This window comes from Bos mutus, chromosome 16 (assembly GCF_027580195.1).
Source record: "Bos mutus isolate GX-2022 chromosome 16, NWIPB_WYAK_1.1, whole genome shotgun sequence".
Classification (NCBI taxonomy): Eukaryota; Metazoa; Chordata; class Mammalia; order Artiodactyla; family Bovidae; genus Bos; species Bos mutus.
In genome coordinates this window covers 10,947,150-10,972,540 of record NC_091632.1, presented here as the reverse complement: position 1 = coordinate 10,972,540, position 25,391 = coordinate 10,947,150, and the positions used below count along the sequence as shown (strand labels likewise).

At 52.8% G+C, this 25,391-nt stretch overlaps 1 protein-coding gene across 5 annotated transcripts in view; it reads left to right on the top strand.

The window, feature by feature from the left end:
- PLXNA2 (plexin A2) overlaps positions 1-25,391 on the top strand; it is a 238,425-nt gene that overhangs the window by 13,986 nt on the left and 199,048 nt on the right. For 4 of the 5 annotated variants that reach the window (XM_070384706.1, XM_070384704.1, XM_070384707.1 and 1 more), the window contains exons 2-3: positions 12,929-14,196; positions 20,362-20,544. In XM_070384706.1, coding sequence (XP_070240807.1) covers positions 13,009-14,196; positions 20,362-20,544 — 1,371 coding nt within the window. In that variant the 5' untranslated portion in view covers positions 12,929-13,008. Of the gene's footprint in view, positions 1-12,539; positions 12,668-12,928; positions 14,197-20,361; positions 20,545-25,391 lie in introns of all 5 variants that reach the window. The other variant, XM_070384705.1, reaches the window with a different exon arrangement.

Below are 25,391 nucleotides of genomic sequence, written 5' to 3'. Positions count from 1 at the left end.
ACTGGAGTGATGGCTACCAGTCCTCCCCAGAGGCCTGGGTTCCCAAGCTCCACGCACAAGAACCACCCCATCACCTGAGTGAGGCCAAGGCTTCCTTGTCGTCACCACCACCCAGGGCAGCCATTGTTGCCAAGGAGATGATGCCCTTGCAAGTGTTTCTCCAAAAACAGAAACAAGAGTAATTGGTGTTTATTCAAAACTGTAGCATTTGCAAAACACCTCGTCTGTTTTCTCATTGATTCTCGCCACAACCCTGTGAGGTATCCTTTTACAGTTGAGGAAAGTCAGACTCCAAAAGGTTAAATAATGTGTTCAAGGTCACTGAACTAGTAAGTGGTAGAGCAAGACTTGCACCCAGGTCTACTTCCAAAGGGCTTCCTGGGTGGCTTAGCCATAAAGAATCTGCTGCCTAATGCAGGAGCTGCAGGAGCCGAAGTTTCGATCCCTGGATTGGGAAGATCCCCTGGAGGAGGGCATGGCAACCCACTCCAGTATTCTTGCCTGGAGAATCCCATGGACAGAGGAGCCTGGTGGGCTACAATCCATGGGGTCACAAAGAGTCAGACACGACTGAAGTGACTTAGCGTGCACTCACATCCTACCTCCAAAACCCACAGCCTTCCCTCTGCATCTGCTGCCATGTGTCATAGTGAGTTTGACTTCCTCATAGAAGAGTCCTCGTCTGAAACCTTCCGGGGGGGGAGTCTCACCCCACCCCCTCTGGTCCTGATCACTTTATGCTATCTGCTGGCCACTTACGAGTGTGTATTTTTTAATGTGATCAATGATAGTATATGATTCATGGCTCTGGCACTATCTTGCCAAGGCTTTTCCTGCACCAGCCCTGTCTGTAGGGGGCATTCTTCAAAGGAGAGCTGGCATCTTCCCACTCTGCTCCATCCTTTTCCCCACCTTATCCACCCAGCTAATGATATTTGCTCATCACCCAGTGGGCCCAAGAGGAACAGCAGCCAGGATCCTTCCCAAGTGGCTCACTCTCTTCTTCACTGCTGCCCAGTGACTGATTATGACAAATAATTGAGCCAAGTGTGTTAGTTCCACCATGGCTTAGAGCAGCCTAGGGGGTGAGAGAAGCACATATGCAATCCCCTCCCCTTTGCCCTGCTCTCCACAAGTCAGACTGAGTGCTGCTGCTGCTGCTGCTAAGTCGCTTCAGTCGTGTCCGACTCTTCACGACTCCAGGGACTGCAGACCACCAGTCTCCTCCACCCATGGGATTTTCCAGACAAGAGTACTGGAGTGGGGTGCCACGGCCTTCTCCGAGACTGAGTGCAGTCCTGAGTCAAAGGCCTCACGCTAACCCGGCACGGATGTCAAAGACCTCTACTTCAATGGGAAGGTAGGACATAGTCACGTGGAAAAGCGGGCCGACACTACAGTGCAATGTTTGCGAGAAACAGCAATTTCTAATTGACTTTGGAGAAGAGACAGGTGAGCGTCTAGAGGCTTCCTGAAATTCTGAAGGATGGGCAGGGTTTGGAGAGGCCAAGAAGAAAGTGGAGATGGACATTCCAGAGATAAAACTGTGCAAGGTCTTTTGGGGACTCGGCAAATGAACAAGTTTGTTAGGAGTGGAGTCACTCTGGAAGAGGCAGGAAGGAGAGCCAGAGAAAGACCGAAGAGCCAGCTTGGGAGGACTTGAACTTGTGCACTTAGCAGTCCCAGGTCTGTCTGGGCAACAGCAGGGAGCCCAGGAGGGTGTTTCCATGGGTGGATTTCATACTTTGGCCATATGCCTGGCAAAGTCAGTCAACGGTAGTCTTCTGACGCACGAGAAATGAAGCAGGACGAGGCACACCTTGCAGGAAATCTTCGGCTCAGTCTTTGATGCTGGTGGCTTTCACCATAGCCGGGGACGTCCATCAGGGTGGGAAGCCTGGATGGTGACTGTCTTATATGCACATTTTCAGGGAGGCAGTGCAGGGTTGCTGGTGAAGAGGACCACTCTTTTGAACTTTGGGAACCCCAGCTTCTGGAAACCGCATTAAAAAAAAAATGCACCTTGATCTGGCACTAATGGCCACTTTCCCTGACAAGGACAAGGAAGCAGCGATGGGGAGCTCCCCTGGTCCCTGGAGCCTCTCAGTGGCTGCCATGGAGCAGAAAGCAGGAGGGTCTGCAAGAGAAACAGCAAGTGCTGTCATCCAGGGTCTCCTGGGAGCTGCTAAAATTCTTCTTCAAGAGGAGAAAGGCAGGACCGCTTCCCAGAGAGTAAGTGGCGTGTAGGACCGGTCCCCTGCCTGAGTTGAGATGAATGTCCAGGGCTTTGTTTTTTCACTTTCCTCGCTCTTTTGCCTCCTCCAACACCTCAGCCCCCACTGCTGAGCACTGGAGATGTGCCACTATTCTTTGAAAACATGGCAGGTAATGGAGCATAATATGCCATTATGTGGAGTATCTGTAAGTGATTAGGGTCTAAGCACTTAGTGGGGCCCCTCTGCCCTGTGTCCTGCTCTCTTATCCCGTTTCTGTCTCGGAGTTCTTGGCTCTCCCTTGTACAGTAAGCATGGGTGAGAAGGCAGGAGACGCCCTGCCAGGCCTCTCGGAAAGATCTTTTGGAATTTCTCTGAAAGGTGACTGCCAGCCAGCAAACCTTTTGTCACAAAGCACCTCCGGACTCCACCTTGTATCGGATAACTCAGTCCTGGCCGCTCCACCCTCAGCCCTGCTCCCTTACCCAGATAAAATGGGAACCTTAAGGCTTGACCTTTAAAGTACTTGCCAAGTCTTATTTAACATACTCGCAAGTCTTCTGAGACCAGGCACAAGAGAGTTTGGCTGAAAAATAATTTGTAAATATCTCAGTGATGTAAAAGGGTGGGGAAAGCCTGGGTGTCAGTAAGTTCTGCTTCCTAGCAGAATGATGCTAGTTACTCAACCCTCCTGAGAAGATTCCATTTTTTTCATCTGTGAAATGGGGAGAATAATACCTATCTTACAGAATAATCACAAAATTACCCATCGCGTTTGCCAAGAATCTAGCAGTGTGCCACATAGCAGATGGTTAATAAATAATAATAATAATGACAGCTGCTCCTCTTTATTATTTTTGCCATCATGGAAATTTTTATCATCCTACTAGTCACGGCCCTTCAATTATGAGGTCTTCAAACATGAATTTGGATTTGACTTAGCAAAGCTAGATTCCCACATTTATTCCTTTGCCAGACTTGGGAAGGGGCTTGAAAATGCCTCTTCCTGTCCTTTGATTTCAAAAGGCCTACCCACAGAGCAACCCCACCACTGGGGTGGTTTGGATATAGTCCGGCTGGAGTCCGGGGACCAGTGGGGTAACCTTTCTAGGGGCCCCATAATGCAGAGGGCAGGCACACTCCCAGGGCTCAGCTTGGAGGCTCAGTGCCCCGCTAAGTCACGAAATTCTTTCTGCCCCGGGGGTGAGGTGGTCACGGCCAGGCCGGGCTGCACCATCCCCCAGAGGGGGTTGAAGAGGGCAGAGCCCATGGAAGGGGGACAGGGAGGGGTGGCGGGCTGGCAGCTGCTTGAAATTGATGGTTCTTGTAGTTTGGTTTATACCATGGGCCCCTCTCCGCGCTGCCCGGGGGGCGACCTTTAGATAATAAAGGGAATTCTGGGAGAGCTCTGACAGGCCCGTGACATATGGGGCAGGTCTGCAGGGTCAGGCGGTGTATCTCCCTGCTCCCGCCCCCGGGGTAATGAATCTTGTTTTGACTTGGCCGAGCCAGCCCAGCCAGTGCCCCAGAAAGGAGCCCAGCCCCTCCCTGCTGCAGCCCTTCAAATCAGCGCCTGTCTTTGGAACCCCTTCATAATGCAGGGAGACAATTCCAAACTTTGATAGCCTGTGAGTGGAGAGGAGAAACATGGCGTGTTTTGCTAAGGTGCTGGGAGAGCTGGTGCAGTTTCCAGGGCTCGAAGAGAGCCCACTGGAAGAACTGGGAGAAATTAAAAACAACAGAAAACTCTCCCCGGGGTGAAGAGGCAGCGCTCCCCAGAGGACAGGCCAGAGGAGGATCTGGGGTGGGAATGGAGCGATGTGGCTCCTGGGGGGCCACAGAGTATCCCTGAGTATCCTTGGGGTGGGCAGACGACACGTGGACTCTTCTGGGCGGGAGCAGAAGAGGGTGGGGGAGGCGAGATGGACCGGAACTCTCTGTAGGAGCAGCAGGAGAGGTGAGAGGTACTACACCCGCCGGGGCCAAAGTGGGCTCAGGGGGCCTGTGTTTGCCTGGGTGAGAAGGGAAGCTCGTCTCGCCACCCTCGGTTCTCACAGAAACCCGAAGGGGCCTCCATCTCCAGGAGAGTTGGCCTCGTGGTGGTTTCCACCCACCCCCCTCACCACAGACACCCTTTTCTTTCAAGGAGCAGGTCCGAAGCCCAGCCGGTGGAGCGCGTTGCTCCTCCCGGCTTCAGGAGTTTGCAAGGACTGCTGTGGCTGAGCACCACCCCCGGGTGGTTTAGACACCGGGTGTTAACGGCCTCCTGGAGGCCTGGAGTGAGGGTCCGGGCAGGGCTGTGAGGGAAAGCGCTGTCCCGGCCTCTCTCCTTGGCTTGCAGGTGGCCGTCGTCTCCCTGTGTCTCTTCACACGTCTTCCCTGAAAGCCTATCTGTTTCTGTGCCCAAATGCCCCCTTTTTGTAAGGACACTGGTGCATTGAGACATAAGAGATGTGGGTTCGATCCCTGGGTCGGGAAGGTCCCCTGGAGGAGGGCATGGCCACCCACTCCAGTATTCTTGGCCTGGAGAATCCTGTGGACAGAGGGGCCTGGTGGGCTACAGTCCATGCAGTTGCAAAGAGTTGGACATGACTGAAGTGACTTATAATATACACGCACCACCCTAATTATCTAATTTTAATTCAGTTACCTCTGTAAAGACCCTGACAACAAAGGCAGTCCTGCTCTGAGGTCGTGGGGCTTAAGACTTTGCCGTATGAATCTGGGGGTGCGTGTCAGCAGGGGCACACTGAGACACCTGCCTTTCAAGCCAGGGCCCAGCCCTGAGCCTCCCCTGCCCCCTGCCTTGCCCACAGTGCCATCTGGGGGCGGAAAACCCGCCCCTACCATGCACTCATGGGGGATGCAAGGCACCTGCCTGGCCCGCTCACTGTCTGGAATCTGGGTGCTTCCCTAACTGCTGATCAGTGTTAGGGACGCCCCCACATTTCCTTCACTTACTCCTTGATTATTTGAAACTGGATCAGATTTATCCACCTGTGGAAAAGAATGGCGTGAAGGATAAGCAGGGTATCTCCCTTCGCACAGTGAGAGGAGCAACTTCCAGATGCTACTGAAAGTTGCCTTGACATACTGCGGGGTCGGGGCTGGGGAACACAATGTTGTCTATTTCACTTTCTCAGAAAAGAGGCCCAGAGGCCACATAGACAGAGGCCCGTTTTCCTCCTCCGTCTCCCCTCGCCTCCTCTCTCTCTCGCTCTGGGGCAAGGTGTAGCCACTTAGCTTCACAGAACAGCCCAGAGTCTGGGGGGGGGGGAAATGACATTCGATTAATGAAGCAAACGCAGCTGGTACTGCAGTGACATCTAAATTGTTCCTTTGGTCCTGTTATTTTCTGTAGGAAATTCTGCCTCTCCCCACCCCACCCCCTCCCCTTTTCCCTTTAAATCGCGTGCATGAAATACGCTAATAACAATCTCGGGTGTCTGTGCCTGAGTGACAGCTGAAATAAGAAAAAGACTAATCGTACCTCCTGCAGCCCCGTCACATGGAGATTAAATGAGCCTCTCCCCCACCCCCTCCCTGCCCCCCTCCCCCTCCCCCCACTTTCTCTCCTGGTCTCTTCTCAATGAGAATCATGGGCATTTGAATAATAATATTATAGACGCCGTCAGGGTGACAGTGGGGGAAAAAATCAGCTCAAACCCATGATTACTCCTTCTATCTAACAATTATTTAAATACCAGATAACTCCTTTCACTCTAATTGAGGCCTTTCAGCTGTCGGCGTCACCAGGGGCCTCTGTGCACGCCCTGGCGCTCACCTTGTGCTACCCAACGTGCCTGGACCACCGCGGAGGTCGCTGTTCGACAGAGTGACGCTCGGAGTCCTGGCATGTACAGCCATGCAGATGACACGCGTGTGGGTCCTTTGGGAGCAGTCTATCCACGGGAGGCAAGGCGGGGCCCCCCGAATTTTGCTGTGAGAACATTTTACTCTCGTAGATTTTGATTCATAGAAATCCTACCAGAAAGGCCACCTTCTCGGGTCATTGGAACCAGTCCCCTGCCTCTGGGTAAGCGTATTCCTCAACAGCTGTCAGGAAAACTCACCATCAGAAAATTCCATAATTTCCTTGGCAGGATGCCCCGGGATCCTCTCTGGATAGGATGCCCGCTGGATAGCTCACTCCCGTCCCTTCTGCTCTATTTCTGACTCTTTGAGAAAAAGAAAGACGCGGCCTGTGCTGGGACACATGTGTCCTGCCTGTGAGGTTGTCTGCAAGCCTGAGGAAGAGGGTACGGGATGCTGTGGTAGCTCCCCAGTCATAGTTCAGTCAGTTCAGTCGCTCAGTCATGTCCGACTCCCTGCGACCCCGTGAACCACAGCACGCCAGGCCTCCCTGTCTATCACCAACTCCCAGAGTCCACCCAAACCCATATCCATCGAGTTGGTGATACCATCCAACCAGCTCATCCTCTGTTGTCCCCTTCTTCTCCTGCCCTCAATCTTTCCCAGCATCAGGGTCTTTTCAAATGAGTCAGCTCTTTGCATCAGGTAGCCAAAGTATTGGAGTTACAGCTTCAGCATCATTCCTTCCAATGAACACCCAGGACTGATCTCCTTCAGAATGGACTGGTTGGATCTCCTTGCAGTCCAAGGGACTCTCAAGAGTCTTCTCCAGCACCACAGTTCAAAAGCATCAATTCTTCGGCGCTCAGCTTTCTTCAGAGTCCAGCTCTCACATCCACACATGACCACTGGGAAGACCAGTCACAGAAGAGGCGCCCTTCTCATGCATGATGACTGCCTGGGCCTGGAGGAGGTCACTCCCCTGACACAGAGGGGAGCCTTGTGTCCCTTTTCTTCCCTGCCCCTTAATCTGCACCCCTTGAGTCTGCCCTGCATTATCACCTCCCTGTCCAGGCCCAGTGCCAGGGCCTCTGCGGTCAAAAGGCATCTTCTGGGCCCCCCAAACGGGGCAGCCTCGAGGCTTAACATAACTGACCCCTGGGACCGCTTCGCCCACAGCAGAGGAAGCAACTGGGCTTTGGTCACAAGGTCTGGGTTCTGCTGGCACCTGCCTGCAAGTCACGCTGACTCACCTTTGACGATTTGTTTCCTTTCCATGTGTTTCGGCTTCTTCATTTGAAAAAAGAGAAGTGGGTTTGAGTCTTCTTAGAGTCGCCTTCAGCCTGGCCTGGAATCCCTGCTTTAAAGGCGCCACTCGTTAGGAGGGGCAGCTGAGGAGAGGACGGGCTTCTCCCCGCCCTGGAGAGGAAAGGGCTTTGGGTGAAGCCCAGGAACAGCTGCTGACTCCTCTGACTTCACAGGCCTCCTTTTCTGTTCAGTCGCTCAGTCGTGTCCAACGCTTTGTGACCCCGTGGACTGCAGCACACCAGGCTTCCCTGTCCGTTTTGTTTCATTGACGTATAGTTGATTTTATTATAGCTGATATCGTGTTAGTTTCAGGTATACAGCAAAGTGATTCAGCTATATGTATATTTTTTCAGATTCCTTTCCATTATAGGTTATTATAAGATATTGAAAATTGCACCCTCTGTTTTAGAGTAAATCCTATTTTATATATTGTAGTATCTGTTAATCCTATACCCCTAAATTATCCCTGCCCCCCTTCTTTTTCCCTTTAGTAGCCATAAATTTGCTTTCTATGTCTGAGTTGGTATCTGTTTTGTATATGGGTTCATTTGTATTATTTTTTAGATTCCACATATGTGATATCATTATAATATTTGTCTTTCTCTGTCTTACTTCACTTAGTATGATAGTCTCTAGGCCCACCCATGTTGCTGCGAATGGCAATATTTCCGTTTTTTTATGACTGAGTAATATTCCATTGTATATGCGTACCGTATCTTCTTGATCCATTCCTCTGTGGATGGACACTGTCGTTGCTTCCACGTCTTGCCTGTTGTAAGTAGTGCACAGCCCTCGTCCTCATACTTACTGTCTGGATTCTGGCTTCTCAGGATCCTGGCTGTGTGAGCCACCTAGTTGGTGCAGTTATAATGATAGACACCTTTACTGTTATCGTGATGAAGAATATCATAGCCTGGGTGTGATGGTGCCTGTAGTGGCGATGACAGAGCGATGGAGGAGCCGCAGATGGGCCCGAGGGTGGGAGCTCTAGCATCAAGAGCTTTCACTCAGTAGCAAAATTGTATTCCGATGCTAACTCCTCTTCCTGCCTCCTCTTCTTTCCTTTTGCAATAAGGGGTGCCAATAAGCAGAGAGGCTTGTGCTCCCAGATATCCTGAAAGAGGCAACAGAACAGGTTGTGGGGAGGAGAGAATCCTTCACTGAGCTGAGCTGGAAATGCGTGATTATCGTCACGTCCCTGCTTTGCCCCTGGTGCCCTCAGCATCTGATCGGGAAGGTATTAGATGCCTTCTCTAGCTGTCACCAACACCTGCTTCCTGAGGCCTCATCGGGGAGATGGTGTCACCAGGCCCTCCAAATGAAATATTTAGTGACTCTTGCTTCCCAAAGAGGCAAGTGTGGCCTCCCCTTGGCATCAGTGCGCTGAGTGCTTTGCAGGTGGAGCTGGCATCCCAGGGCGGCGCGTCTTCATCTGAGACCTGGGATGGAGGAGAGGGAAGCTGGTAGGAGAACGGCCACTCAGCAGGTGTGGCTCTCAAGAACGCATGTGGCACAGCGACTTCACAAACTAGACAGAGAGAGGAAGAGGGACCGGAAGGAGGCATCATGGAGAAAATCCCCGAGGGTGACACTTGGGGTGAGGAGGAAATGCTAGATCTACAAAACCATATGCATGTGTTCACTGGCTTCTACCAAATTAAGGGTGGAAAATTTATTCTCAGACCGTGGGATGGACGCAGATGAAAAGCTGGGAATGTTGACAAATAGATTACTACTGATAAAGGCTAAGGTATCTCGAACGTTTCCAATGGGCCAAGCATTGTTCTAAGCGCTTTATGTGTATTAAATGACTTCACCGTCATAACCCTATGAGGTAGATGCTAGTGCCAATCTCGTTATGTCTAGTGAGACAGCATCAGAGAACAGCTATGTACCTTGACCAAGTTTACACAGCTGTCGCCTCTGTTTGAATCCAAGCACCTAAATCCAGAGCGTATGAGTCTCTCCATCACACTACATGGCATCTCATCAGAGGCACAGAGGTGGGTACCCTTCTCCCTTACCCTGAACTCAGACAGGACCAACCAGACCAGACCTTGCCAACCAGACCCTTCTTTGGAAGAGCTGCCTGGTAACATCAGCCTTGGCATTGAAAGACTAGGGCTCTCGATTCACTCTTGAAGCCAGTTTGTCCTTGCGAATTCCAAGGTGGGATGCAAGCGTCCCTCCACCCCTGCACTGCAGGGGACCCTGTCTCCTCTTGACCCTGAGGCCCCAGTGCCTGCGTCTCCCACATGGACCACCCTTGAGCCCCATGGAAGGAATCTGTGTGGCTGGTCCCCGGGAGCAGTCTGTCCCAGAGTAGATGCTGATTGAGAGGGAAGGGGAAAACAGTACAATTACTGGTCTGTTGAAACCTCTAGATTTAACCAGCCCTGCCAGGCAGGACAGAAGGACCTCAGCTGTTACTGCAATCATTGACTCTAGAAGCTGAAAGAAGCAAGTCTCAAGATACCATTTTGTCTGAAGGAAGAAATCTTACCAATTGGTTATGACATCCTTTGTTTTAATAGCATTCTTTAAGATCAAATAACATCCTTTACTGGTCAAGAAATAGGCTCGGGTTGACTCTGGAGCAGCCTAAAGCCACACAACTCATGGCGACACAGGCAGGATTTGAACGCAGGTCTCTCTGAGTTCCCCACTCTGCCCCCTGCCCCAGGGCTCCATGCCTTCTGGACACCAGGCCAGTTTTCCCACTCACACTTCAACTGTTCGGATCCTGTACCTCTACCAGGCTCCTTGCAGGCTGCAGAGAGCTGTGCTGGGACTTGTGCAGTAGTGTACTGGAGACGATCACCTTCAATCTATTCCCTTTTCTCTGATGCACGCCTTCATCGGGCCAGGGAGGGCTGGGGCTCAATGGGCTGCCCACAGTGTTCATTCCCATGGAAAGGAAGAATATGAGCAAAAAGAGAAGTCAGGAGGTCTGGTAGGATTCCTAAAGCGCAGTCTCTTGGGGAGGCTTCAATGATAATAATAACTAATATGAGTTAAGCATTCACTGAGTGCCAGCTCCCATGCTAAGAGGCTTCCCTGCATTATCTCATTTACTCAGATGACAACCCGAGGGGTCGGTACCGTCATTATCCCATCCTACCAGAAAGGAGGATGAGACTGGACTTGCCCAAGGTCCCAAATTTCTTCCCAGATTCTGCCTGACAACAGAAGCCACTCACTCTTCAAACTGTGCCTCTGGAGGATGCCTGGCAGGGCGGTGAGACAGTTCATCTTAACCTCACTTGGTGTCCTCTGGCGTCACCTCTGCTCCTGGGACCGTCCCTGCCCCCCCATGGGCTAAGCATGTCTGTGCATGTATGTTGTGGGGCAGGCAGGGGTCTCTGCCCGTGTACTCAATGCTAGAGTGTCTCAGAGAGCCCTGCCCAAAAGGCCAAACCCCAAGTACATCATGATGGCAACTATAATCCTAACGGCGGGAGGCGGAGGGGGACACACTGCCCTCCACCTGTAGGCAATAGAGCTCTCCTGCCCAGAGAAGGGGCGCACACAGCCCTGCCTCCTGCAGCTCCCTACCCAGATGGAGAATATGAGGATTCTGTTATTTCCTTTCCGCAGCTCCTCTTGAGGAATTCATGTCCGGCTACCGGCCCCAGGACATAGCTAAAAATAACCTCTGATTTTCAAACCGAAAGCTCCGTCCATCGGGGAGGCTTTGCGGGTGAGCGCATGGGGCCGGAAGGGCTGTGTCAGAGCTCCTGAGGTCAGCCCAGGCCTCATACCGCTGCGCCTTCCTCTTTCCAAGGAAGCCTGGGGCCTGATGAATCACCCCAGAATAGCACCCCAGTGCAGCCTCCTTGGAGGCGAGCGGCCAGGTGGGGCCCGCCTCTGGCACCAGGGGGGCTGTCAGGTGTGGGAGGCACAGCTGCAGAGGACAGGGGGAGTTTTGAAAGACACGGAGCAGAGAGCACGTGGATCCCGCAGGGGGCATCTATTCGATCCCCAATTCCAGCCCCGTGTAGCCAGGTCGGGGATAAATAAAGGGACCCAGGACCCTGATGCTGGGAAAGATTGAAAGTGGGAGGAGAAGGGGACAACAGAGGATGGGATGGTTGGATGGCATCACCAACTCAATGGACATGAGTTTGAGTAAACTCAGGGAGTTGGTGATGGACAGGGAGGCCTGGCGCGATGCAGTCCATGGGGTCACAAAGAGACGGACATGACTGAGCCACTGACATGAACTGAACTGGACTCTCCTAGGCCGCCTTGGAGCACGTGCTCCATCCTGGGCGTGAGCCTTTTCACTCCTGCTGCCTCATTGCCCAGACTTCTGTCTGGACTTATCTGAGAAGGTTGCCGGCCAGTCTGTCCAGCCGGGAGAAAAGATTTCTCTGCTACAGCCACCACTGTCCCTGCCTCCCCCATAAAAGTCAGGAGCAGGCAGAGCAATGGGAAGGCCCCACCGTCTACCCTCTGCCCACCACTCTCTGAAGGTCTGCAGGAGCCCCACCTTGCCCCTCTGGGCAAGCTTCCCTGGAATACTAGGAAAAGCTGTAGAACCTGGGGCTTGGGAGGGCAGGGAGGGAGCAGGGAAGTCAGGGCAGGGGACTGACCTGCAGGGGCGGGCAGCCTGAGGTTGACCATGTGGAGCCTTAAACCATCATGGGGCTCCAGCAGTGGCTACCATGAGACTGACCTTCAACTCACCTCCCTTTGCTCCTGCCCATGTCTCCCAAACCCAGAACTCTCGCCTGGGTGGGTGAGGCTGGACTCAGCCAGCCAGTCCCCATGAGTAAGGTGGCCGGCTCCCCGCTGGACTCAGCCTGCAAAGGAGGCAACAGGGTCCATGCTTTCCGGGGAAGCAGTGGCTGACGTCCTCCTGACCCAAAGAGGAGGGGTGGGTGGTTGTCTGCCCTTTCCCCGGGGACTCTTCAGGTCCTGAATAGCACCCGTCGGGGCCCCGGGCCTAGCTCACTCTCCGAACAAGTTTTCCCTGCTAACACTGCAGGATTCTCTCTAGAGAGGACCAGGCTGAAGGGCGGTGAGAGGCAATGGTAGATGACCAGCTCCCCTCCTTCCTTCCCTGTGGGGAACGGAGCGTGAAAGAGGAAACCAGCAGTGCGAGGGGCTGGACGGCTGAAATAAGAAGGAATTTTATTTGTGACACCAGATTCGGACAGGAGAGCCTGGGAGAGGGCCTCCCTAACCACTGGTGTTTCACAGGCTGGAGCGTTTTCCACTGGACTGGGAGCAAGCAGGAGGAACCTGGCAACTGAGTGGGAAGACTGGCCTTAGTCCTCACACTGGGATCCACTGGCTGCGGGGACTCAGTCTGTTAATCTCTCTGAGAGGTAAAAACGATCTCTGAAGAGGACAGAAATAGAGACGCTTTGTAAAGTTTAAAAAAAAAAAAAAAAGCATTTTACAGTGTCAAAGCTGGAGACCAAAATAGATAATAGGATTCCCTGAACATCCCGAAGAGGGAGAATGTTTGTTAAAAATAGAAAAACCCAAATACAGAAGGAAGAGGCTCACAGAGCTAGTAGGCGCTGGGACCTGGGTCAAGCAAGATTTGTTTTCTGTCTGACCGTTCTGCCTCTTGTGTTTTGCAGAACCATGTGAGGGCCAGGCCGGGGAGGCGGAGTTCGCGAGAGATCGGAGGCCCTGTGTCCTGGCCCTCGGCCGGCTCAGAATGGAACAGAGGAGGCCCGGGCCGCGGGCGGCAGACGGGGACGGCTGGCCTGTGGTCCTGCTCTCGGCTGTCTGCGTGCTGCTGGCGCCCCGGGCGGCCGGCGCGCCCCAGTTCAGCACCTTCCACTCGGAGAACCGCGACTGGACCTTCAACCACCTGACGGTGCACCGCGGGACCGGGGCGGTGTACGTGGGCGCCATCAACCGCGTGTACAAGCTGACGGGCAACCTGACCATCCAGGTGGCTCACAAGACGGGCCCGGAGGAGGACAACAAGTCCTGCTACCCGCCGCTGATCGTGCAGCCCTGCGGCGAGGTGCTTACGCTGACCAACAACGTCAACAAGCTGCTCATCATCGACTACTCGGAGAACCGGCTGCTGGCCTGCGGCAGCCTGTACCAGGGCGTGTGCAAGCTGCTGCGGCTCGACGACCTCTTCATCCTGGTGGAGCCGTCCCACAAGAAGGAGCACTACCTGTCCAGCGTCAACAAGACGGGCACGATGTACGGGGTGATCGTGCGCTCCGAGGGCGAGGACGGCAAGCTCTTCATCGGCACGGCCGTGGACGGCAAGCAGGACTACTTCCCCACGCTGTCCAGCCGCAAGCTGCCACGCGACCCTGAGTCCTCCGCCATGCTCGACTACGAGCTGCACAGCGACTTCGTCTCTTCGCTCATCAAGATCCCCTCCGACACCCTGGCCCTGGTGGCCCACTTCGACATCTTCTACATCTACGGCTTCGCCAGCGGGGGCTTCGTCTACTTCCTGACGGTCCAGCCCGAGACGCCCGAAGGCGTGGCCATCAACTCGGCCGGGGACCTCTTCTACACCTCGCGCATCGTGCGGCTCTGCAAGGACGACCCCAAGTTCCACTCCTACGTGTCCCTGCCCTTTGGCTGCACGCGGGCCGGGGTGGAATACCGCCTCCTGCAGGCCGCCTACCTCGCCAAGCCTGGGGACGCGCTGGCGCGGGCCTTCAACATCAGCAGCCAGGACGACGTGCTGTTCGCCATCTTCTCCAAAGGGCAGAAGCAGTACCACCAGCCGCCGGATGACTCTGCCCTCTGCGCCTTCCCCATCCGCGCCATCAACCTGCAGATCAAGGAGCGCCTGCAGTCGTGCTACCAGGGCGAGGGCAACCTGGAGCTCAACTGGCTGCTGGGGAAGGACGTGCAGTGCACCAAGGCGGTAAGGAGGGCGCCCCAGCACACACCCCGCTCAGTACACGCCTGCCCCCAGACCCCTGCGGGAGGAAATGGCAACCCGCTCCAGTATTCTTGCCAGGAAAACCCCATGGACAGAGGAGCCTGGCGGGGCTACCGTCCATGGGGTCGCAAAGAGTCAGACATGACTGCTACTGGACAACCCAGACCATCGCAGCCTGCAGTGAGAGAGGTGACAGGTTCATGCACTTGAGCTACGTTTGTCGATCCTGCGGAATCATTCCGCATATATCTCATCCAGTGTCTCTACCCCACCAGCCACTGTTGTAAGCGTTGCCGGCTTCAGCCGTGAACCCTACCACATCACGACCTGCCCTCATGGAGTTTTTGTGTGTGTCCACGACTTTTGCTCAGTCGTGTCCAACTCTTTGCGAACCCATGGACTGCAGCCCGCCAGGCTCCTCTGTCCATGGGGATTCTCCAGGCAAGAATACTGGAGTGGGTTGCCATGCCCTCCTCCAGGGGATCTTCCCAATCCAGGGATCGAACCTGGGTCTCCCGTGCTGCAGGCAGACTCTTTAACGTCTTAGCCACCAAGGAAAGCCCCTCACTCACTTAGTTAGTGAGGCAAGACATAGAAATACATAAAACGGGTAGTCTCTCCAGTGATGACTGTTGCTTTGGAGAGAAAATAAAGCAGGGAATGGGGAGAGGCAGGACCCAAGAGGATTGGTTCATTGAGAAAGCAGCATCTGAGCAAAGAATGAGGAAGAGCCAGCTGTGTGGGTATCTGGGGAGAGCGTTGGAGAGAGTGGGCAGGAACAGCAGTACAGAGAATGCCGGGCATGCCCGGAGCGTGTGAGGAAGAGCGAGGAGACCAGTGCAGCTGGACCACAGCATGTGGCAGAAATTGTGGCTGGAGAGGAGGCCGGTCAGGGGTAACAGGGACCACGTCCTGCCCTCGCAGGGCCCTGCCGGCCACGGTGAGGGGTAAAGGAGGCAGGCAGGTATGTAGGCTAGAGAGGGTGAAGCGCAACTGATAGGTTGAAAACTAGGGAAGAAGAACCAGGCATCCCAGCAGAGGGAAAGAAGGAGAGGAAGGGGAGTTCAGAGTCCAGACCTGAGGGTGGCAGAGACAAGGAAGTTGGTGGCGAGCCCTGTCCTGTGAGAGGATCAGAATGCCGCCATCTCGGTGGTCACCGTGATCCATCAGTCTGTCCATCCATCCGTCACGTCATCCATCTACCCACCCCTCCGTTCTTCCCTTCATCCCTCCTTCCGTCCATCCATTCAGCAAGAGGGTATCAAAGATCTCTCGAGTGCCCAGTACCGTACTGGGCACTGGGAATGCAGACATAAAAAAGACACGGTCGTGACTGTCCAAAAAAATAGCCAGCCGCGTCATGTAATGCCGAAGAGTTTGGGATTCACAGTTTAGATTCCATCTGTGCTACTTCCTGGCTTCAGAAGTGGCTTAGTGTGTCTACATCATCATCTGTGAAGTGGGACTCATAATGCCTGCTTCACAGGATGATCAGATGTGGCAAGATTAACACCATGCCTGGCGTGTTAGGTTGGCCATTATTAGTTAACTGTTACACAGTGTGACAAATTCTAAGATGGATTTCTGTGCAAAGTCCTGTGGACATGAGATCTGCAGCCTGGGGAGCAATGTGACACCAAGTGACCCATATGGCTGCCTTTTGAACCCCGTAAAGAGGGAGGGTCTGCTACTGGGACCAAAAGCCACTTCTTAAAGCAAGAAAAAAAAAAATCACACGTAGACTATGCTTCTGTTCCTACTGTCGGTTTCTTGGTAAATAGAACAGTAGTTAAGGCCACAGGCTTGGAATTCCAACAGATTTGTATTTAAAAGTCATTCCTACCACTTGTGTGACCTTGGGCAAGTTACGTACCTGATCTGAGTTGTATTTTTATTTTAACAATAGAAATACCAAGTCTCTTTTTATGGTTTTTATGAGGATTAAAAGTATGTATTAGTGCAATACTTGGCACATAGCATCTAATACAGAGAAGGCGATGGCACCCCACTCCAGTACTCTTGCCTGGAAAATCCCATGGATGGAGGAGCCTGGTGGGCTGCAGTCCATGGGGTCGTTAAGAGTTGGACATGACTGAGTGACTTCACTTTTACTTTTCACTTTCCTGCATCGGAGGAGGAAATGGCAACCCACTCCAGTGTTCTTGCCTGGAGAATCCCAGGGACGGGGGAGCCTGGTGGGCTGCCGTCTATGGGGTCACACAGAGTCGGACACGACTGAAGTGACTTAGCAGCAGCAGCAGCATCTAATAAATGACAGCTATATATTAATTAAAGAACCAATCATTTCTTGTTATTTTTCCTTCGTACAATGAGGAGGTTGAGCTAAATAGTTTCCAAAGTTCTTTACAGCCCTGAAATTCTATAACCTATGGCCCCAATGAATTGAGAAAGTAGCACTGAGATATATACATTGCCATGTGTAAAATAGACAGCCAGTGAGAAGGTGCTGTATAACCCAGGGAGCTCCGCCCAGTGCTCCGTGATGACTTGGATGTGGGGAGAGATGCTCCTGAGGGCGGGTATATATGTATACTTGCATCTGATTCACATTGTTGTACAGCAGACAACAACCCAGTATTGAAAGCAATTATCCTCCAATTAAAAATAAATTTAAAAGATAATAAAACAAAAATACAGATTGACAACCAAAAAAAAAGAAGAAGAAGAAATGGCCTTCAGTCAGCACAGCAGGCTGCCCACCACAGGTTTGTTAAATGAATAAATAAAATTCCCTCAAGCACTTAAAAAAACAGAGAAGAGGAGAGGAAACAAAAGGGTTAACGCCTTGCAGAGTCTGTCCTGGTTCCCACTGCCCAGAGGGGGCCTTGTCAGGAGGAAACTGCTGATTCCTGCCTGCTTCTGAGCCAGAGGAAGGAGGAAGAGCCCACACCCTCACGGGACTCCCCTGTCTGCAGAGACAAGCCTGGGCTAGTAAGCAAAGGGCTGCAAAGGCGGGGGACAGCAAGTGGGCTATAGGGCTCGGAGAGAAGAGCCCCGCACTCAACACGCCCACCCAGAGCATCAGACTCTGTTGAGGCCACCTGGATAGCAGGGGTGGGGTGGGGGGCTACAGAAAGGGCCCCTTACCGTCCTTATAGTCCCAGACCTGGGCACCCAGAGGCATTTCAGTGGCCTCAGAGGGGCTTAAGGATGAGTGAGAGAAGCAGAGGTCCCAGGGCTTAATTTTAACATGCTCTCTGGACTCACAGGAAACTCTCAGATAAAAGATTTTGAGCTCTGTTCCCAGAAAAGAAATAAGGAAGGGAACCCTCACTCACTTAATAGCAGCTCTGTCCTAAAGGCTGTGCTGGCCAGCTTAAGGGTTATCTCACTTGATCCTTAGTATGACCCTATAAAGCAAGGGTGTTTGACAGATGGAAATAAAGATCCCCAAAACTCAATTGCTAACATCAATACAACCATAAATGGCACAGCAGGGGGCTGGATGCGGTTTAGCCCATAGGACTTCTGAATCCAAGCTCTTTGCCTTTAACCATGATGTTCCTAAGGAAAGCCATGCTTCAGGCTCTCCCTTTCTGGACAAAAGTAAACGGGCAGCAGATGTCTGAGAATATCTGACAACTTAGAGAAGAGAGAAAGAAATGCTGGCCAATCCTGGCAGCTTAGGCTCAGAACAAGCCATTTCCCTCCCAGTCTGGGGATTCTAGACTCAGGAGGGATATAGAGAAATTCAAAATCACAGACAAGTGTTCAGCTTCTGTCATCATTTCTTGGAAGCTGGCTTGAGTTATGCCTGAGCCCAGACTCTGCAGCCTTACTGGTACCTGGAGAGAGTGAGAAAGAAAGCAAGGCCGTGAAATCAAGAACTTTCAGAGCCGAAAGGCAGCTTGACGATTGCCTGATCCAGTCCTTTTCGTTTACAGTTGAGAACATTTAGACTCAAAGAGGGTGTGTGACGGATCTAGATCACCTGTCTGGCTAGGGGTGGAGGCAGGGCTACAATCTAGATTTTCTGATTCTTTATCAGGGCACTTGTGCCTACAGTGTAGGGATGAGAAAGAGAAGTAGAAAAGGTAAAAAGTGGTAGCTGAGTCCTCTGACCTGCCTTTCTAGGGAGCTTGAAATTTCCATCATTGGCTCCAGGGATGTGCTGGTGAGTCTTAAACGCATGGTTCTATGCAGGCAGTGAATGTGGTAGGAAAGAGATGGGGCTGGGGGATCTTGATCAGAAGCATCTGCCAATGTCCTTGGTGTAAATACTCCCACTGTGAATGATTTCAAGCCACTAATGTGAAGCCACTAAATGCAGAGATAGATGTATGGGCATCCCTCCTGAGCTGGCTGGAGCAGGTCATTGCTCCACTCCCTTTCTGAGAAACTTATCTCTTCTGTTGTGCAGAGTTGCATAAAATCCAGAGTTCAAGGTAATCCTTAACCTAAGACTTAAGTTTCCTTTCCTAAAGAATAAACACATGCATACACATGCAGCCACACACAAGCGGAGTGCCGTGACCCACTTGTTGGAGCAGCAGATCGCTACGGAAGGATGGAAGCACTGTCCCCTTTGGATCTGAACAGGGAATGGAAGGGAAGTCCCTGTTTTACCAAAAGGGAAAAAAAAAAAAAAAACATGCTGATACACAGTTCTTCCTAGGAAATGAGTCTGTCAGGGAGTAATAAGTCAGCCTGCTCTTCCCTGGTGTGGCTGAGAGGAGGAGCGTGATGGGAACACGTCTCTCCACCATGCCTTCCATGCTTCCTGTGACCATCATTTCCTTCCTCCCCGGGATGCCCAGAAGGAACAGCTGCAACAGGGCTCAGTGCTCTTTCAGGCCCAGAGTTGGCAACTTTTGCCCAAAGGGTCCCCTGTTGTATAATCAGCCAGGCCATTTCAGAGGACCTGTCATGGCCAGCCCCAGGCCAAACACTGTGCAGAGAATGCAAGCTCCTTAGCAGGACCTGGTCTTGGGATGCATGCAGTCTGTTTTCTTCTTCTTTTTTTTTTTTTTTAGCTGAGTGAGACCTTGGAAATAATTTAAAAGCTCCTAAAGAGGATGTTACTAGTTAAGGTTCACAGAGCCACACAGAGATAGAGCAGAGGGTAGAAATCTTTCTCTCCAGCTATTTTTCCACTTGTTCAAGGCCATCTCCTTTCGAAGTGCCCCAGTCTCTCCTGATAGATACTCTTTATACAAGCACACCCTGCAAAAGGCTGCTAATGGGAAGGTCTTCATCCTCAGAATCTACCCAAACTCCATTGAAGCCCTCTAACAGACGATGGTGAAAATTGCTGTGTGCCTGTGCTTACTCGCTCAGTCGTGTCTGACTCTTGTGACCCCATGGACTGTAGCCCACCAGGCTTCTCTGTCCATGGGATTCTCCAGGCAAGAATACTGGAGTGAGTTGCATGTCTTCCTCCAGGGCATCTGCCCGAGCCAGGCAGAACCCGTGTCTCCTGCATTGCATGTAGGTGGATTCTTTACCCACTGAACCATAAGGGAAGCCTGAAAATCACTGTCCAACGTAACCAATCTTTGCAGGCATCATTTCCTTTCCTCCCCAGTGATTCTCTCATGCAGATGGGCAGGTAGTGTGACACATGAAGAAACTGAGACTCATGTAGATGAAGTAACTTTTCCAAAGTATAAGGCACTGTTCAATATTACGATAACCGTTTTCAGTCTATCCCCAGTATGGGATGTGGAATGGCTGAAAATTCCTTATGCCCAGAGGCAGGACTTTACAGTCCAGGAAACAAATAAGGAGCCCCGTCCAGGCTGGTAAGAATCTTGTGAGGTTGCCTCTAGACTGAATCTTCACTGTCTAAACAGAAAGAACCCCACCAATGGCATGGGCCACAGGGAGTTTCAATGACAAGGACATAAGTTCCAGCAATCAGTTTTGCAAATTGCCGCTGGTGATCTCTGGGTGGCAGCGGGTGCAGAAGGAAGAAAACTGCTGGGTCCTCTCTCTGGATTCGCTGGAGCCAGTGTAGGTTCATGGGGCAGGTGTGTGGGTCTGCGCGGCAGCACATGTTAGTCCCCACGCCTGCACTTCTCCGAGGCCCAGTGTCCCGGACTGGTGGCCGCAGTGGCTGGGCTGGTGTGGGGTGACTCGGCCCTGCCTCCGCTGACACTCACCCCAGGTCCCTCCCCTTCTCTCCAGCCGGTGCCCATCGATGACAACTTCTGTGGACTGGACATCAACCAGCCACTCGGAGGCTCGGTCCCAGTGGAGGGCCTGACCCTGTACGCCACCAGCCGGGACCGCATGACCTCAGTGGCCTCCTACGTTTACAACGGCTACAGCGTGGTGTTCGTGGGGACAAAAAGCGGCAAGCTGAAAAAGGTAAGGGTCTGAGCCTGGATGTCCCGATGCTGTAACTAGAGGCAACTTGGTTTTCTTGGGGGTGGGGTTAGTTAAAATGGGGACGGCACTAGGGGGTAATCCGTGGTTTATCTTCCAGCTAGTTCCTCTAGCTGTTGGGCAATGAGTGTCTTGGGAATATACACATATTTCAATATTGTTGAAACACCAAGGAATTAGGAAGGTGTGTCTGTCTAAAGGAGAAAAAACAAATGTTATCTTCAAATCAAGTAGAACTGATTTTTTTATTATCTATACTATGAATGGCTCACATCACAAATCCCTCCCCACAGCTTCTAGAGTTGAGCAGAAGTCTTTGTTGAGTCCCAGGAAGCTGCTTGAAGCAGATGATGGGTCCCGGTTCTCAGTAAATGTGGTGCAGCTCTGGGATGGTGTACGTGCCTGGCTTAGAGGCCATTCCTGTCTCCTTTTCCTGCAGTCGCAGACCCTTCCCCACCCCTCCTTCCCCACCCCCAGGACCCAGGAGCAAGTAGACATCTTATCCCGTGTGTGTGTGTGTGTGTGTGTGCGCGCGCGTGTGTGCATGCCTGCCCTGGGCACTTCTGCCTGCAGGAGGGCATGGGCCCTCTGGGGCTGGCAGCACGGGAAGCCTCCTGCGAGGCAGGCTGAGGCTGGCAGCTTGTACCTGCTTGTCTAGCGCTCCGGGCATGGAGATGACGGAGTGCAGTCTGGTTCATTACGTGGGATTACAGCCGCTGCATTCTTTCCGGTCCCTGCTAATCCCTTTTTCCCAAGCTCACCCCTCCCTCCTGCCCCCTTTCCCCGTGCCCCCACCTGTGGATCAAGGCACCGGCCAGACCTCTCTGCATCTCACCTTTGATGTTGGCTTCAACCCTCCTAGCTCTTCCCTCCTAATCCATTTAGAGCCTCTGGAGAGGTGTTGGTTGTTTGGGAAGGAGGGTGGCAGGGAAGGAGCCTGAGGAGGAAGTACCGTGTTCTGCTTGTTCTGAGTTGCTGGCCAAGGAGGTGAGAAAAACCGGTCTGGGTTGATGTGGAGGTGCTGAACCCAGCAGACCTCTTCTTCTTGTGGTACCAGAGCCCCTTAAGCCTTTCCTCACTCCAGGGAGAGCTTCCTGCCTCTTCCAGCCCTGCACCCTCTCCTTGGCCTGGGACTGTGGGCCCTGGCTTGGTTTCAGGCCCAGGAGACTGAGGATACGTGTGGTCCCTGTGTTTGCTTTTCCAAGAGTGGAGAGGGAAGGGGTTGGCCTTCTGAGATTCCACTAGGATTTAAAAGTGGTATATTCTGGGAAAGAATCTGCAAAGGAATGTATATATTTAAAACTGAATCAGTTTGGTGTGGCTCAGATGGTAAAGAAATTTGCCTGTAGTGGGGGACACCCAGGTTCGATCCCTGAGTTGGAACGATCCCCTGGAGAAAGAAATGGCAACCCATTCCAGTATTCTTGCTTGGAGAATTCCGTGGACAGAAAGCCTGGCAGGGGACAGTTCATGGGATCGCAAAGAGTCGGACACAACTGAGCAACGAACACACACACACATACCTGAACCTAACACAACATTATAAACCAACTGTACTTTGACTTTTAAAAAGTAGTGTAGGATCAGAAAGACCCCCTGGAGGAGGAAAGGGCACCAGACTCTAGTACTTGCCTGGAGAATTCCATGGACAGAGGAGCCGGGTGAGCCACAGTCCATATGGAGTTGCAAAGAGTCAGACACGACTGAACGACTGAGCACAGCATATATTCTATCCACAGGGTTCAACTTGGACACTCCGAGGCTGGCTACCTTTCTGCAGGGTTATCTATACAGTCGAGTAGATTTTGCCCAGGGACTTTGGGCCAAAGGGTCTATGGGAGTTGAAGTCTAGCCCGAACTCTCCTTGTCAAGCCAGGCGCCCTCGGGTATAAAGATACCCCCAGAGGGGTCCTCTTACTCTTTCATCTGCCCATAGAGACCACCTCCTTCTCAGCTGCACAAGGACTTTCTAAGGCCAGCAGTGGCCACAACCAGGCTGGTGCTCAGCATCTTTTCCTGTCCTTCTGGAACCTTCAGTCTTCTTCTGGATCATTCCTGTGACCCTGTCTCTGTTCTCTTGAAAGTTCTATTAAAGGCGGGAGTCATGCTTCATTCATATTTATTTCCTTCTTCCTGCCTCATCCTTTCATCAAATGTTCCCTCCTGGGATGGGCCCCAAAACGAGCTTGCAAAATAGAACCCTTTTCTGAGAATTCTTAGAGACCGTGTAGCCCAACACTAGTGTTATTTGACAGGAAAACTGAGGTCCAGAGAGGAGAAATGACTCATCCGAGCTTGGAGACGAGGACAAATTGCCTCTTGCCCTGACACCCAACTTGGCACCCTTTCTACATAAAGAGGCAGCCACGGAGCCTGAGGGTGGAGGCTGAGAACAGTCTTCGGGTTCAGGCTTGCTACAGGGTTCAGCCAGGGGCTAGCACCTTCACTCTGCTGGACTCTGGATCCGAGTTAGGGAATTACTGTTTTCTGAATGGATGGATGAGGGCTGAGTGAAGGCAGAACCCCCCAGCTAGGCCCAAAGGACCCTGTGCACACCTTCCATGGCCTCTGTGCGTCTTGCGCACACAGACAGGGCGCTGCTCGGGGCGCCTTTCCAAGCCAGGCTCTCCAGGTGGCCGAGTCCTCCTAGCCCTGTAGGAACCCCAGCAGACAGGCCACTAAGGAGGCAAGCTGCAGGGTTCGAGGACGAGGCTGGGGGTGTGGCCACCCACAGCTTGTTCCGACCTGCAGGCCGGCTCCTTCTCCTCTCTCTCGGCTTCGCTGTTCTCTGCCTGTTTCTATGAGCTCATAATACCCCTCTTTCTCCTCCAGCGACTCACCCTTCCTTTCCACCCACACGCCTTGGAAGCACCTGATACCAGTGCCAGGCTCCCACGAGCCTCCCGTTTACCCAGAGAAATGGCCCATAAGGAATTTGTGGAATGTCCCCAGGAAACCCTACCACGGTCCAGGCCCCAAAGCTCTTTCAACACAGGAAGGAAAATAAAGAAAAAAATATATATATAGCCAAGAGTTTGGAGACGGGAGGGAAGCTGGGTGCGTCAGAACCACTCATTTCTTCCCTGCCTGGCCAGGCGTCTGTCAGACCGTGTGGACTGCGTCCATGGCAGCCCATGGGAACAGGATGTCCTGAGTGGGGACGGCTAGAGGAAGCAGAGACTCGCTAGACGTGGCAGGACCGTGAAGGGCTGCTCTGTGCTGTGTCACGTTCATGCTCACACCCAGCCCTCTGCTAGACACGTGGAGAGCAGTGCAGACAGGCCACTGCCTGCTGAGTCGTGAACACGCGGAGGGAACAAACAGAATGAGGGCGAGACCTCAGAACCAAGAGGGGTCATACTTGCAGAGCCTAAGGTCCAGTGCAGTAGAGGCCATAAGAGGACAGGCCAGAATCCCCTACAGAGATGGAACAGTTCCAGAGATATCAGCTGCAACCGGGTGATTAACCTGGAGGGCTTCCTGGAAGAGGAAGCTTACCAGGATTTGCTCCAAGACTGAATTAAACAAAGCGATGAGTTGAGGGCGGGAGAAAGGGACCGTGTAGACCTCGGCTGCCACATTGAGAAGATACGAAGCATGTGTCAGGAAGGTCTAGAATGCCTGGCGGGGCTTGGAGGACTCGGTGAGGTGGAAGCCAAGAGGCAGAATGTCTTGAGGCTTCAGGCGTTAAGAGGATCAAGTGAAAAGGACCTTGGGATTTTCACTGACCTTGTGAGCCAACTGTCTGATCCGGCAGAGTTAATTAGCCTTCACCACACGAACAAAAGAGCGAATTCCAAGTCATGAGAAATGGGGACTCCACTTTACACTGGAGATAACATTGTAAGAGGGCTAAGTCAACTAAAAAGCATTAGCTCAGCAAGGGCTGGAAGGATATGGGAGTCTTGCTCTCCGGAGAATATGTTTAAAAGGATGCTAGCCCAAGGGAAGAAGAGTAAAGGAGGAGACCTAACAGCTTTCTTCACACAGTGTGATTTACTGAGCACTTATTAAGTGTTGTTCATAGAGCTTTATCTCCTAACTCATCTAATCTTTGTATCACTCCCTGGGGTAAGTGCTGTGATGCCCTCCATTTTACTGATGAGGAAACGGAGGCCCAGAAAGGTAAAGAAGTATGTCCAAGGCTGCACGGCAAAGGACGTGGCAGAGCTGGGGTTCGAACCTGGATCGCCTGGTTTCCCAAGCTTCGGGCTTCTCCGCTAAGCTGTGCCAGATGAATTAGACCGACTCGTGTGGCCCCAAAGGGCACCCGAGGGCCACCAGGTGGGGCTTCCGGTGAAATAGCTTTCCACTTAGTATAAGGAAGGAGCTTCTGGTAGCCAAACCGTCCCATCATAGAAAGGGTTGACTCAGAAGGAAATGATCTCCCAGTCTCAGTGGAAACATTGGGGCAGAGCCTGGGTGGCCCCCGATCAGGGAGGCTGTGGAGGGCGCCTGCCCCACGCACGTGACTTTCCATTCATGCCACCGCTCCTGCTGTGCCTCCTTCGGTAGGAGTGGGGGTTAAGGGGCGCCAGAGGAGGCGTCCAGAGCCGGGAGGCCGAGGCCCCCGGGGTGTGTGGGCTCTGAAGTCCCCGCTGGGCCTGTGCTGACCCTTGGGGTGTGGCAGAAAGGCCCCTCGGGGTCAGCAGGGAGACACTTGGCCCAGAGAGAGGGCGAGACGGGGCGCAGATGATGGTGAAAGTGGGCTGGCCTGGGACGCGGGGCCCCCCGGACCTGGGTGCGACCGACTCCCGACAACCCTCCGGGCCGCGGGCGGGCCGTGGGGGCCCCCGGAGCAGACAGGGAAGAGTGTGGCCACAGGGACC